General features: G+C 38.4%; 1 protein-coding gene across 3 annotated transcripts in view; it reads right to left on the bottom strand.

Moving 5' to 3' along the window:
- FAF1 (Fas associated factor 1) overlaps positions 1-15,000 on the bottom strand; it is a 483,348-nt gene that overhangs the window by 42,253 nt on the left and 426,095 nt on the right. For all 3 annotated transcript variants that reach the window (XM_081485543.1, XM_081485544.1, XM_081485542.1), the window contains 2 exons: positions 13,777-13,857; positions 12,154-12,231 (listed from right to left, as the gene is read on the bottom strand). In XM_081485543.1, the coding sequence (XP_081341669.1) occupies positions 12,154-12,231; positions 13,777-13,857 (159 nt within the window). The remainder of the gene's footprint in view (positions 1-12,153; positions 12,232-13,776; positions 13,858-15,000) is intronic.

The following is a 15,000-nucleotide window of genomic DNA, read 5'->3' as shown; positions in this document are numbered from 1 at the left end:
TAAAAGTGCTTAGTATGGTGATAAGCACATAGTAGGTGCTCACAAATGCTAAAAGAATCTGAATATCATGGCCTCTATTTCTAGGAACCAAGAACTGAACACCCTGAGTTTCCTTTCTTTGAGGCTGACTTCCTCCAGCATCAACTGTTCAGACTAACTTTCTACATGGGTCCTACAAGGGCCAGCTAACCAAGAGTTATTTAAAGGGTATGCTACCTCTATAGATTAGTTATATACATTTTCTAAACTATTTTTCCTGATTATAAATGTAATATACATTTATTGTAAAAACTAGAGTAAGTGATAAGAAAACATTACTAATTAATATCTAGATTCACCACCAAGAGATAGCCACCAGTGGCATTAAGTATATTCATAGTGTTGTGTTACCATCACCACTATCTGTTTCTAAAACTTTTCATCACCTCAGAATCTCTTCATTAATTTTCATTTAAATACACATTTTAAACTCTTAAAAACAAAATTTGAATCAGTGTTATACACAGCTGATACACAGTATCTTTTGTTAGAAGTTGTATTTTGTCACTGTTTCAAAGTTTTTATTGAAATATAACATACCTGAAAAAGTGCACATATCTTAATGTACAACTTGATAAATTTTCAGTAAGTGAACATTTCTGTATAACTAGCACCCTGATCAAAGTTCTCAGAATCCTTTTGTCCCCTTCTTGAGAATTACCTTCCTTAAAGTTAATCACTATCCTGACTTTTAATACGGCAGTTTAAAAAACTCTAATCTATTAAATGTAATATAGAAAACAGGCTTTTGGTATGACAACCAGAGGTTCAAATCCTGGCCAACAGGTATATGACAGTCTTTATGAACTTCAATTACCCTATTTAACAGGGCCAATAATATCTTCCACATAAAGGTTCTTGTATAAAATGCAGTCATATTTATAAAACACTTAGCAAGTGCTGACACATGGTCAAGACTCAAATTAGTCAGACATGCCCAGCACTGAAGTTCATGCCGTAACACTGTGCACAACAGATGACAGTCACTGTTGTTGTTATCATTATCCCTTTGCATCTATTTTAAATCAGAACTTAATGTGATATTTCCTGGTTTCTCCTCCTGTTTCTCCTTTAATCCACCTGTCTGCCTGCTTTCTATTTTGACATTTCCCTGCACAGTATAACAACAGATGCTACATTATTATCTGAACTCAACCAATTATACTATAGACAAATAAACAACAGTAGCTCATTACCCCATTCATTGTGCAGACAATGTCTGCTCCTCAATGCACCCAGTCTCCAGGGCTTTTCCCCAAAATGAAAACAGACCTCAGATATCCCTCACCAGTGATCCAATGTGGAAAACAATGGAGAGATATTAGATAAGTCAGCAACCTTGGGATCTGAATACCCAAGTTTTACTGGCAAATAAAGAACAAAAATACGTCAGTAGCTCAGTTTCAAACTGGCTAAAAGCAAAGGCCTTGTGCAAGTAAATACTGTGGTAAAACAAATGACATAAAGGACAGCTACACTTGAATAGCAGTCATAGTAAACACTATTGTTAAACTTTGGTTTGCTCAACAAATACATTTTTTTATTTGCATTATTTTAGGTTTGTAACAAAACGAGGAAACCTAGTGTAAGCTGGAAATATGAACTGATCTTGGGCTTTTTGTTTCACTAAAGTCAAATGAATATTCAAAGCACTCATATCTGAGGGATGAGAAATGAGGACTTTTTGAAGTGAAATTAAGCAGTGAAGATAGATATCCAAACAAGACTGTTTCTATACAATTATGTTTTTTAAACAAAGTGTAGGATACACCTACATCAACCTTTTATAAGAATAATCCAAGACTGGCCTAACTTACACCCACACATGCATACATAAATACATGCACATGCACACTCTCTTCTAGTCAGTTATGAGTACACACCAAATAACAATTGATAGCTGGCTGAAGCAGAGTGTGAAATAGGCTAAAGCTAGCATTCACTAATCCCATGAACTCTTAAAATGAGCACCACCTATGTGTCACCTCCCATCTAGATGATGGGAAAATAAGAGGGAATAAAACAGATAAAATATTCTGCTTCCATGAGGCCGACATTTTAATAGGGTGGGAGAAAAACAACAAATACACACATAGGAAAATATACAGTTTGTCACATAATGATGAGTACTATGGAGAAAAGGGCAGGAAGTATTGGTAAAGGGAGGAAGGGGAACATTAAATACCATAAACCTCAGTACAAATATAAATACAAATACCATAGGCCTCAGTGAGTAGAAGCCTAAAGGAGAGAAGGAGTCATATTTATATCTGAGAGAAGTATTATAGGCAGAAGTCACAGTGAATGCTAAGCCAGAATGATCAGGTGGAAAGGGGTAGGAGTTGGAGTCAGAGAGGAAGTAAAGGAGAGGAGCGATTAAATCGTATGTCTTGAGTAGCCCACTTAAATGATTTTTTTTTCCCATTTAAAAATTTAGGTATAATTTATATATAGTAGCTCAGTGGGTAAAGAATCTGCCTGCAATGCAGGAGACCCTGGTTTGATTTCTGAGTCAGGAAGATCCACTGGAGAAGGGATAGGCTACCCACTCCAGTATTCTGGCCTGGAGAATTCCATGGACTGAATAGGCCTTGGAATAGGCTCCATAGGCTCAGACATGACTGAGCGCCTTTCATTTTCCTTTTCCTTGAAAGAAAAGCTATGACAAACCTAGACAGCATATTAAAAAGCAGAGACATTACTTTCCTGACAACAGACCATCTAGTCAAAGCTATGGTTTTTCCAATAGTCATGCAATGATGTGAGAGTTGGACCATAAAGAACGCTGAGTGGCAAAGAACTGATGCTTTTGAACTGCAGTGTTGGAGAAGACTCTTGAGAGTCCCTTGGAATGCAAGGAGATCAAACCAGTCAAACCACTTTCACACACACATACAGTAAAACTCATCCTTTTAAATGCATAATTCGACGAGTTTTGATAAAATGCATATATTTGTCTAACCATCATCACCCATCAAGATAAAGAACAATTGTATCATCTACCTCCCAAATTCCCCTATCCCCAGGCAACCTCTGTTTTCTATCCCTGGTTTTGCCTTTTCCAGAATGTTATATAAATTTAGCTATAAATGTCATATAAATGGCTTCCTTCATTTAATTTAATGCATTTGAGATTCATCCATGTTGTTGAATATATCGGTAGTTCACTCCTACCTATTGCTGATTGGTATTCCATTATGTAGATATATTACAGTTTGATTACTCTTTCTCAAGTTGAGGGACACTTGAGCTATTTCCAGTTTGGGGTGATTACAAACAAAGCCAATATAAACATCTGAGTACAGACTTCTGCATAAAAATACATTTTTCTATTACTTTCATTTCACTGATACAAATACCTAGGTGTGACTGCTGGGTCATATGGTATGTATATTTTAACTTTATAAGAAAGTGCCAAATTATTTTCCAAAGTGGATGTGCTATCATTAATGATTCCCATCATTAATATATGAGCATTCCAGTTACTCTTCATCTTTGCTACTACTTGGCATTGTCCTTTTTTTACCTAAATGCTATTCTATTGATAATTGGTGTGTATCTATTGTGGTATTAATTTGCATTTCCCTAATGACTAATAATGTTGAGCATCTTTTCATATCCTTATTTGCCTTGATGTATATCTTCCTTGGTGAAGTGTCTGTTCAAATATTTGGCCCATTTTTGAACTAAGGGTTTTTTTAAAAAATTATTGAGTTTTGAGAGTTCAGTATATATTCTGGATATTAGAAAGACGATTTTTCTTTCAGTTTGTGGCTTGTCTTTTCAGTTTCTTAATGATGTCTTCTAAACATAAGTTCTTAATTTTGATGAAGCCTAAATTATCTGTTATTTTTTGACTTGTGCTTTTGGTGTCAGAACTAAGAAATCTTTGCTTCACTCAAAACCATGAAGGTTTTCTCCTATGTTTTCTTTCAGGGCTTTAATAGTTTTAGGTTTTACATTTAGGTTTATGACCCATTTTCAGTTAATTATTGAACATGATGCAAGATATAGATTGGAAGTGTTTTTACTGCTTTGTCTTCAATCGTGTTTTGCATATGGATATCCACTAGTTTGCAGCATCATTTGTTGAAAAGACCAACCTTTCTCCATTGAATTGTCTTGGCACTTTTGTCAAAAATCAACTGATGATCCACACATGTGGACCTATTTCTGGATTCTTTGTTCTGTATCATGGATATATGAGACAATCATTTTGGCAATCCCTACACTGTCTTGATTATACTGTCTTGAACTCTGGTAGTTTAAATCCACTGACCTTTTTCCTTCAAAACTGATTTTTGGCTATTCTAGTTCTACTGGTTTTTCATAAAAATTTTAGAATCCATTTGTCAACGTCTAGAAAAAGAAAAAAATTCCTGCAAAGATTTTGATTGAAATCACTGTAAAGATTTTAGCTTTTATTTTGAGATATGAAGACAGCTGACATGAAATGACATGATATGCCAATTGTTTTAAGAAGAATGTATCAAAAAACATACAGGAAAGGCAAAATGGAGGCATGGAGTCAAGTTGCGAGACTACTAAAGTAATCCAGGTAACAGAAAATGGTTGCTTAGGTGAGGGTGGTAGCAGTGGAGTTAGTGAGAAGCATCTGAGTTCCACATGTATTTTGAACGTAGAGTCAACAGGATTTGCTCATTAAATATGGACATGAAAGAGAGAAGTCAAGAGTAGTTCCAAAGTTTTTGGCTCAAACAACTGGGAAGATTCTCTGCTTATTACGATAGAGAAGACTGTGGAAGGTAAGATTGAGTGGGGAGAGTAAGATCAGTTGTTCAGTTTAAGACATGTTAAGTTTGTGATGCCTATTAGACATCTAAATGGAGATGATGGGCTGGCAATTATACATTCACGTCTGGAGTTTGAGGAATGGGAGGAGATGGAGATATAAATTTGGGGGCCAAATGTATAGACAGAACTTAAAATCATGATAATAAATGAGATCATCAAATAAGTGTAATGGATCTTATACAGGTACCGCTGGTCTGATCCAATCCTGTAGCCATTCTCTGCTCCTGGCAACCAATCATCCATCTAGGGGGTATAAAAGCTTACTAAAAATACAGCCTTGCTGCTGGATAAAGTAAATCAAGGCAAATGGTTATATTTCATAAACTAATATTCAGATATATGATTTTTGGGCTGCTTCTCAATATGAAGAACAGGCTGCAGGTAGTAGTTTGGGTACCATGAAAATGAAATTTCTAGTTTAATGGTTCACAAGGCTAGCAGCAGAATACTTTAATTGGAACCACCTAACCAATGAGTCTCTATAATTATAGTAAGGTGTATTTATATATTGACACCTTCCTTATTAAGTTGTTGCAGAGATTCAATAAGTTAATATCTGTAAAGTGCTCAGCACAGAGTTTAGGACATATTAACTGCTCAACAGATAGTGACATGCTGATGGGAAAACTGATTATCACTATGGTCCAGTGTAATGGTATTATCTATGTGAAAAGAAGCAACTTATCTAAGATGAAAACACCAACTATAAAAAACCATTTTAGTTTAATAACCTATTCACGGTGCCACCTTCATTCTTCCTGTGTAGAATAATAGGTAAAAAGAATACTGGATTGGAGTTCTGCTTCTGCTTTTACTAGACAAATGCTACGTAGAATTTTAAAACAGGCTTTTTAATCCTGCTACAATCTTATTTTCTTCATCTGTAAGACTGTAATGATTGTATCTCCCATAATCCATTTTGTAGGATGGTTGTGAAGATTAAATCAGCAAATTGAAGAGAAGTGCCAATGTTTCTACTTCCATGTTCTTCTGTTCTCTTATTTAGTGGTCTTTAATATTGCTTAGGATTTTCTACTTGAAGAGGCATAAAGATTGAAAGGAACCAACTCTGAGTAGATAGGCAAAAACACAACGTTAAAATTTTCTGTTTGAGGAAACCAGCAGCAAAAGGGAATAGCTTTGTGTCCATTCTTTCCTACCCATGATTCCCCAAAACTTGGCCTTCTAGCACTTAGCTCTAATGATTAAGACTGTGTTCCAAATCTGCCCATTTACAGTTCTGAGGAAGTCCTATGCCTTTCTCCCTTTTTTCATGATTATGCAGCCCATACCTTTTGCCATTCGTCCAACCACCTATCTATTCAATCCATCCAAAATACTCTTCTACTTCATCTTTAACCACCAATGTATTATCAGCCCTCCAAAGCTTCCTTCCTCTGTTAAGTCTTCCTCGCTGCCTTCCTAGTCAGAAGTCATCTTCTTCCAAACCTGCCATCTAATGGTTTTTAAAATGTATGTTTTCCTATAGTTATTTGGTATTCATCTACCCCCCTGTACTAAACAGTGAGTTCCTTGAGGGTACAGGCTATCTCACACTTGCTGTATAGTACCCACAGTACCAGATTCATTGATTTGTACACACAAAAATATTAACAAATATTTGCTGAATACTGATTGATTAAAAGACTTGGGAGTCAACAATCTTAGTTGAAACCTTCTCTACTTACTCCAAACTTGGTGGCAAAAAACAATATTCAGGGAAGATTTCTTAAAGGATATGTAGCTTATACATTTCTTGAAAAAAAATTTTTTTTTTTTTTAAATTTTTTGGCTGTGCTAGGCCTTTGTTGCTACACAGGCTTTCTCTAGCTGTGGCATGCGGGGGCTAGTCTCTAGTTGCAGTGCACAGGCTTCTTATTGCAGTGGCTTCTCTTGTTGCAGAGCATGGGCTCTAAGGCACGCAGGCTTCAGTAGTTGTGGCTCCTGGGCTCAAGAGCACAGGCTCAACAGTTGTGGCACATGGGCTTAGCTGCTCTGCAGCATGTGGGATCTTCCCAGATCAGGGACTGAACCCATGTCTCCTGCATAGGTAGGCAGTTTCTTTACCACTGAGCCACCAGGGAAGCCCCATACATTTCTTTAATTACGATAAAACCCATTCTTTAAACTGAACTATCAGAAAAATGTATTGTTTGAGCCTTCGCAGAGATGCTTTCATTAAATTGTGCTTTGGTCTTATGACTTTAAAGTTGAAAGTTGTTAGAAGCTGTTATACATGACTTGCTATTGCTATTATAGCTACTAGATATAGTTGAGTACAGTATTCACCATACTGCATAGTTTCCTCTTGAGCAGGAACCATATGGAACATCGCTCTATGGTCTTTGTGCTTGAAAAATCTAGGCACCTTCTGAGGGACTGTAACATCAGCTTTTATCTGATATTATAGACAGAGTAACACCTGTAAACAATCGTATTTTCCTTTAGCCCAAGAGAAGCAAATAACAAATTCTGTGGAAAAGTACAGAACTCAGTCATATGCATTTGGTGTCTCTGCTGTTGTCAACATATTAATCTTATCTTTGGCTTTATCTTTCTTAATTTACCTTGTTTTGATTTCTATCTTTTCTTTTTGCTTTTAATCCATTTGAATTGAATTGCATGTATTTATGTCAGTTACTTGAAACTCATTTTGGAAAGAATAAGTAGATATATAAATTAGCAAGACAGCACAAATTTTTGTTGTCATTTCTTTTTTTTTCCCTTCAGAATAGTCTTACAGACTTTCACCTCATCATGGCCAAGGACCAGATCAAAATGCATTCCTAGATTTTACTGATTTTACTTCAGGACTTACCACAGCAAAATAAGCCAATCCCGAAGGAATTTTCCTGTAACCAAGGTGATCTAACTATTCAGCACTTAATTTTTCTAAAGAATTTTGTAATGCTTAGAGATAATAAAAATAATAAAACCATTCTTGTTTCTCAATGCAATTACATAGGTTAGGTTTTCTGGTTAGAAAGGGATGCAGTGTTACTGTGAAAAGTCAGGTGACTTGATTTCTAGTCCAGATTATGTGTCCAACCAGTTTAGTGACCACAAGAAAACTGTATAATCTCCCTGGGTCTCAGTTTTTTCAGAGGTTTAAAAATACCAGCTTTTTCCAAAGAGACATTTGTTATACACTAGTGTGCTGAAATATGTTAACTGGTGCTCCACGAAAAAATAGGAACAACTGAGTCTAGATAGCACTGAATTAAATTGAGATAGGTGCTCGTGCTCAGTTGTGTCTGACTCTTTGCAACTCCATGGACTATAGCCCACCAGGCTCCTCTGTCCACAGGATTGTCCTAGCAAGAATACTGGAGTGGGTTGCTATTTCCTCCTCCAGGGGTTATCTTCCTGATCCAGGGATCAAATCCGTGTTTCCTGAGTCTCCTGAGCTGGAGGCAGATTCTTTATCCCGGAGCCACCAGGGAAGCCCAAACTAAGACAAGCAGAAGATAAACAGTTTCTCAATGGTGGGGTTTATAAAAGTCATTAACGTGACTCTCTGAGGGAGAGGATAGTTCAGCATTACCTGAAGTTGTTTTTGGGAGTACACCAAAGGACAAGTTCAAGTAATGACTAGCTGCAAAGTATGACTTATCCTTTCTCCCGCTGCGTTCTGTCCTCACACATGTTTACAACTGGAACACACCTGCACTAAAGTATGCTAAAGGACATTTATGGGGTTTTCTATGAGGGGACAAGCTTTACCAAGATTTGGGAAGAGAGAAAATTTTATCCCAGGGTGAATAAGGTAAATCATCAGAAGAAAGTACATATGCTACCAAGCTCAAGATCCCCTGGAGAAGGGAAAAGCTACCCACTCTAGTATTCTGGCCTAGAGAATTCAGTGGATTGTACGGTCCGTGGGGTCGCAAAGAGTCAGACATGACTGAGCGACTCTCACTTTCACTTTCTAGGTCTAAAACAGGCAGTTAATTGTGTACACTTGGCATCTAACAAATATATGTTGAAAATACACTATTAGAGAGAGAGTGAGCACATTTGTGAAAGAGCATGAAAGTGAAAGTTCTAATATTTTAAAACTATATTTCTTGGGACTTCCCTTGTAGTCCAGTGGCTAAGACTCCACACTTTCAATGCAGGGGTGTGCTCAGTCACTCAGTCGTGTCTGACATTTACGGCCCCATGGACTGTTGCCTGCCAGGCTCCTCTGTCCATGGAATTTTCCAGGCAAGAATACTGGAGTGGGTTGCCATTTTCTACTCCAGGGCATTTTCTGGACCCAGGGTTTGAACCCAGGTCTCCAGCTTGGCAGGAAGATTCTTTACCAGTGTGCCACCTGTGAAGCCTTCAATGCAGGGGGCTTGGGTTCAATCCCTGATAAGGAAACTAGATCCTGCATGCCACAACTAAAGATGCTGGAATTAAGACCCTTTGTAGCCAAATAAATAAATACTTTTTAAAAACACTGTATTTCTTGAAATAGCCTAAAAGTATAGTGACAAATCTCTTATCCAAACTTTCATAAAACTCTACACACATGATTCCTATGGTCTTATACAATGAAAAATGGCCTTGTACTGGAATAGAGTAAGCAAAAGAGCATGAGCTTGGTACACAGTCATAAAGACCTAAGTGAGAATCTCAGCTGTTCCCATTTCTATGTGTGACTTCTCAATGAGCTTCAGTTTTCTCACATTTGAAGAGAAATCTCTAACCTTGTAGCTTGTTTTAATGTTCAATAAGTAAACACAGGTAAAGCAGCTGACAGAGTACTTGACACACAGAAGATGTTCAACAAAGTACTTTCTACCTTTCATTATTGAGAGTCTTCAGCGTGTACAAAGACTAGAGTACAGTACAGTATCTTGCACATATGTGATAGGCACTCAATAAGTGTTTGAAGTGTTTGAACATGACTGATTTCCAAACAGTGAAATCTTACACATTTCTCAAGACCTACCTCAAATATCACCTCTTCTATAGTGTTGTCTGATTTCAAAAGCTGTGAAAGATTTTTACTTAGCCCCTGAACTCATAAGTATTTTGCTTTTATTTCTCTTATGTTATTTATCACCCTCTTCCTTGATCTGCTATTAATTGTAGACATGTTGCATCTTCCCTACAACATGTAATCTCTTCTTGCAGGCAGAAAATGTCTTTCTAGCCTTTGTTTCTCTTTCAGTGCTAAGCATGATTCTTATTCAAAAATCATTTGTTGATGCTGGAGAGGGTGCAGAGAAAAGGGAACCCTCCTACACTGTTTGGAGAAGGCAATGGCACCCCACTCCAGTACTCTTGCCTGGAAAATCCCATGGACGGAGGAGCCTGGTGGGCTGCAGTCCGCGGGGTCGCTAAGAGTCGGACACGACTGAGCGACTTCACTTTCACTTTTCACTTTCCTGCATTGGAGAAGGAAATGGCAACCCACTCCAGTGTTCTTGCCTGGAGAATCCCAGGGACGGGGGAGCCTGGTGGGCTGCCGTCTATGGGGTCGCACAGAGTCGGACACAACTGAAGCGACTTAGCAGCAGTAGCAGCAGCTTACACTGTTGGTGGGAATGTAAACTGGTGTATTCACTATGGAGAACAATAGGGAGGTTTCTTTAAAAACTAAAAATAGAGCTACCATAGCATCTAGCAATCCCACCCTTGGGCATATACCCAGAATAGATTAAAAACTCTAGTTTGAAAAGATACACACAACCCAATGTTCATAGCAGCACTGTTTACAATAGCCAAGACATGGAAGCAACCTAAGTGTCCATCAACAAATCAATGGACAAAGAAGATGTGCTACCTATACACAATGGAATATTACTCAGCCATAAAAAAGAACTAAATATTGCCATATGTGGCAACATGGATGGATCAAGAGATTTATCATAATAAATGAAGTAAGTCAGACTAAGAAAGACAAATATTATGGTTACCAAAAATGAAAGAAGGGGAAAGGGATAAAATAGGAGTATGAGATTAACACACTACTATATAAAAAATAAACAAAAATAATTTATTGTATATCATAGGGAACTATATTCAAAACCTTGTAATTATCTATAATGGAACAGAATTTGAAAAAAAAAATATATGTGTGTGTGTGTGTGTATATATATATATATATGAATCATTTCTCTGTACACCTGAAACTAACACTATGTTATAAATCAACTATATTTCAATTTTTAAAAATCTGCTGAATAAGTTATGAGGCAGCATCCTCTGACAAAGAATGAAGACTAATGGAGTTTTCCTCAGCCCAAGTTAGGGCCCTCCAGGCTTTTCCATCACTTGCTTCCTCTTTTTATAAATGAATTTGGCCATTAATTTCATGTCTAGCAAAAAGTCCTAAAAGTCCTTTTCTGTGAGCCATCCAAGGAAGTCATTTGATACCACTTCCTTTTTTTCCCATTGCACTTCAGATAAATCACTAGAATAACTTTTACAAATATTATGTAATTTTATTTTTATAAGACTATGAATTCCTAGAGGGGAGGACCCATATCTGTATCCCTGTTCCCAAAGATTTCAGACACGTACTAAGTAGTCAAAAAATATTTGCAAAATGAGTGAATGAAAAATTCTCTATGTTATCACAGACATGGCATGAACTCAAGGGGGAAAAAAAAATCAGCCAAGCTAAATGGATTTCTCATAATTAGGGGCCCAGTGCAAGATGTTGCAGGAGTAACTCTGTTTCTTTGGGTGGGTATAGCGAAGCCTGGGAAAAGGGGAGAAAATACAGTCTTTGTGGGGTGAGACAATATTTAGGAAGGATGGGAGTATCTGTCAGGCATGAAAGGGGAGAGGAATTGAGAAGAATAGAAAACCATGAATCTAGTACAAGGTCAAGTTTTCTAAGAGTTCAACAACACAACAGATCAGGAATGATTCTTCTTAAAAAAAGGTTAGTTTTCCATACTAAAATGAGTCTGGGAAAAGTGGAAAGAATTAAATTATAAGAAATATTAACATCCTTAGTATCAAATGCGGAGAAGGCAACGGCAACCCACTCCAGTACTCTTGCCTGGAAAATCCCATGGACGGAGGAGCCTGGTAGGCTGCAGTCCATAGGGTCGCTAAGAGTCGGACATGACTGAGCGGCTTCATTTTCACTTTTCCCTTTCATGCACTGGAGAAGGAAATGGCAACCCACTCCAGTGTTCTTGCCTGGAGAATCCCAGGGACGGCGGAGCCTGGTGGGCTGCCGTCTATGGGGTCGCACAGAGTCGGAGACGACTGAAGCGACTTAGCAGCAGCAGTATCAAATGCAATGGAAATAGACGTAGCATTTGAATAACTTTTCTAAAAATTATGCCCTACCTCACGTTCTTCTTCTTGTTCTTTTCGAATCTGTTCCAAACGAAATTGTTCTGCCATCTCTCTCTCATGAGCTTCCCTCTGTTGATAAAAGAGAATGGAATTCAGCACTCAATAAACACTGGTCTACTTAGAGAAAAAATCCATTCTGAGCATGGCCCAGAGGTACACTGTAGTAATGAAAATGTTTCTCTCTGGAACAAAGATGGAAATTAAAGCAACAACAAAGCATAGGTTTGATCATGTTTAGGTTCCTATTAAAACATCTAGGTGCTCTGGGTAGTGCAGCATTCAAGATCCTTTAGAGCCTTTCTCTGGTCATCCTTTCTGGTCTTTTCTGCTACCTCAGTTCAGTTCAGTCAATTGGTCGTGTTAGACTCTTTGACACCCCACGGACTGCAGCATGCCAGGCTTCCCTGTCCATCACCAAGTCCTGGAGCTTGCTCAAACTCATGTCCATCAGATTGGTGATGCCACCCAATCATCTCATCTTCTGCCATTCCCATCTTCTCCTCCCTTCAATCTTTCCCAGCATCAGGGTCTTTTCCAATGAGTCAGTTCTTTGCATCAGGTGGCCAAAGCATTGGAGCCTCAGCATCAGTCCTTCCAATGAATATTTAGGACTGATTTCCTTTAGGGTTGACTGGTTTGATCTTCTTGCAGTCCAAAGGACTCTCAATAGTCTTCTCCAACACCACAGTTCAAAAGTATCAGTTCTTTGGCACTCAGCTTTCCTTATGGTCCAACTCTCACATCCATACATGACTACTGGAAAAACCATAGCTTTGACTAGACAGACCTTTGTTGGCAGAGTAATGTCTCCGTTTTTTAATATGCTGTCTAGATTTGTCACAGGTTTTCTTCCAAGGAGCAAGTGTCTTTTAATTTCATGGCTGCAGTCACCAACTTCTCCTGTACGCAAATACCAAACGAGCCTCTGTCATGAACCCCTGCTTTCTGCCCTTCCTGCTAGCATATATTACTTCCTTTCTTATCTCTCTTTCTCTATCTGGTTGGAATAAATAGCCTCTTCTATGAAACCCTTCCAAGTACATTCCCACTTCTTGGCTGTCCATAAAAGCTTTCCACTGGAAATTCTGTTCATTGAACTCTTACAGAACTCAGGGCTTCCCTTATGACATTTAGGATCCTTGCCCAAGAGTTCCAGCTATCTGTGCTCTTGACTTAATCTACTCTCCACCACAATGACCCTTCTTTTGAGGGTAAGAAACTGTGGCTTATTCATTTTCCTCTTGTGGAAGTATGCGATCAAAAGCACTAAATAAGCCAGTGGTTCTCAACCCTGACTGCACATTAAAATCACCTGAAGAGTTTTTAAAACATTGCTAGATTTTACCATAGGCTGATTAAAGAACAAATGAAGTAAATACTAGGCCCATTTGTGTCTTCATTTCTCATGATTCTTGAAAAAGCTGTATCTTGTCAAAATGAACCATGCTTTAAGAACCAGAGGCAGAATTATATTCTTTCTGTTAACTGAATCCAGCTTTCTTCAAGGCAAAGCCACTTCTCATGGATCAAGATGATTAAAGGACCGGCACTTAAATAATGAAAGACTATTTAGGATTGATGTCTTTATCCCAGAAGTCCCTTGACCAAACCTACCTTTGCTCTGTCAGCCTCAAGTGAAAGGCGATAGGCCTCATCTTGTTCTCTCTTCACATTTTCTCTGGCTTCTCGTTCATCCTTATTAAGAAAGGAAAATATTCAATGCATTTTACCACATTACTGTTTTCTAAAGGAAAAAACAATAATCCCCTTGTCTTATCCATGTTTAAATTTATTATAATTAACAAGGCACTTATAAAGTGTACAGCATAAACAAGTAATAAGGTGAGTAGCACAGTATACAGTGAAAATAAAAAGTTTGAAGCCGAGTGCCACCACTTACAAATTGTGTGACCTTGGGCAAGTTATTTGAGTTCTCTAGGTCTCAGTTTCCTCAACTATAAAAAAGAAATAACATTTGTCTTATAGGGTTGTTGTGAGAATTTAATACCATATTATATAAACTATTAACATCTAGAAAAGTACTTGACATTTAGTTCATTTTCAGTGATTAGTGTCTTTCTCTTTTTCTCCTGATTTTTCTAAGATAAACCCGGAGACTATCAGAACTGGGCCTAAGGGCTGGGAGACAGAAAAAGACTAGGAAGTAATCCCCTGGTCAGCATAGAAAGACGCTGAAATCTCACTGCTTAAAGCTTGGTTGTGCTATGCTGTGCTTAGTTGCTCAGTCGTGTACTCTTTGCGACCCCATGGACTGCAGTCCACCAGGCTCCTCTGTCCTTGGGGATTCTCCAGGCAAGAATACTGGAGTGGGTTGCCAAGCCCTCCTCCAGGGGATCTTCCTGACCCAGGTATCGAACCCAGGTCTCCTGCATTGAAGGCAGATTCTTCACCGACTGAGCCACCAGGGACATTGTATCAATGCTGCTACTGCTGCTAAGTCGCTTCAGGCGTGTCTGACTCTGTGCGACCCCATAGACGGCAGCCCACCAAGCTCCCCCGTCCCTGGGATTCTCCAGGCAAGAACACTGGAGTGGGTTGCCATTTCCTTCTCCAATGCAGGAAAGTGAAAAGTGAAAGTGAAGTCGCTCAGTGGTGTCCGACTGTTAGCGACCCCATGGACTGCAGCCCACCAGGCTCCTCCATCCATGGGATTTTCCAGGCAAGAGTACTGGAGTGGGGTGCCATTGCCTTCTCCGTAATACACGTACTGAAATTTCATAAATACCCACATTGGTTGACATTGGAGTAGAGCTTCCTTTTAGGGTTATTTTGCAGGATAGGTTGAATCATATAAAGTCATCAATATTTGCTGGCTTT

Source organism: Giraffa tippelskirchi, chromosome 5 (assembly GCF_054371585.1).
Source record: "Giraffa tippelskirchi isolate mGirTip1 chromosome 5, T2T-mGirTip1v1.2.pri, whole genome shotgun sequence".
NCBI lineage: Eukaryota > Metazoa > Chordata > Mammalia > Artiodactyla > Giraffidae > Giraffa > Giraffa tippelskirchi.
The sequence above is the reverse complement of the archived record's forward strand: the minus strand, read 5'-3'. Positions and strand labels throughout refer to the sequence as shown.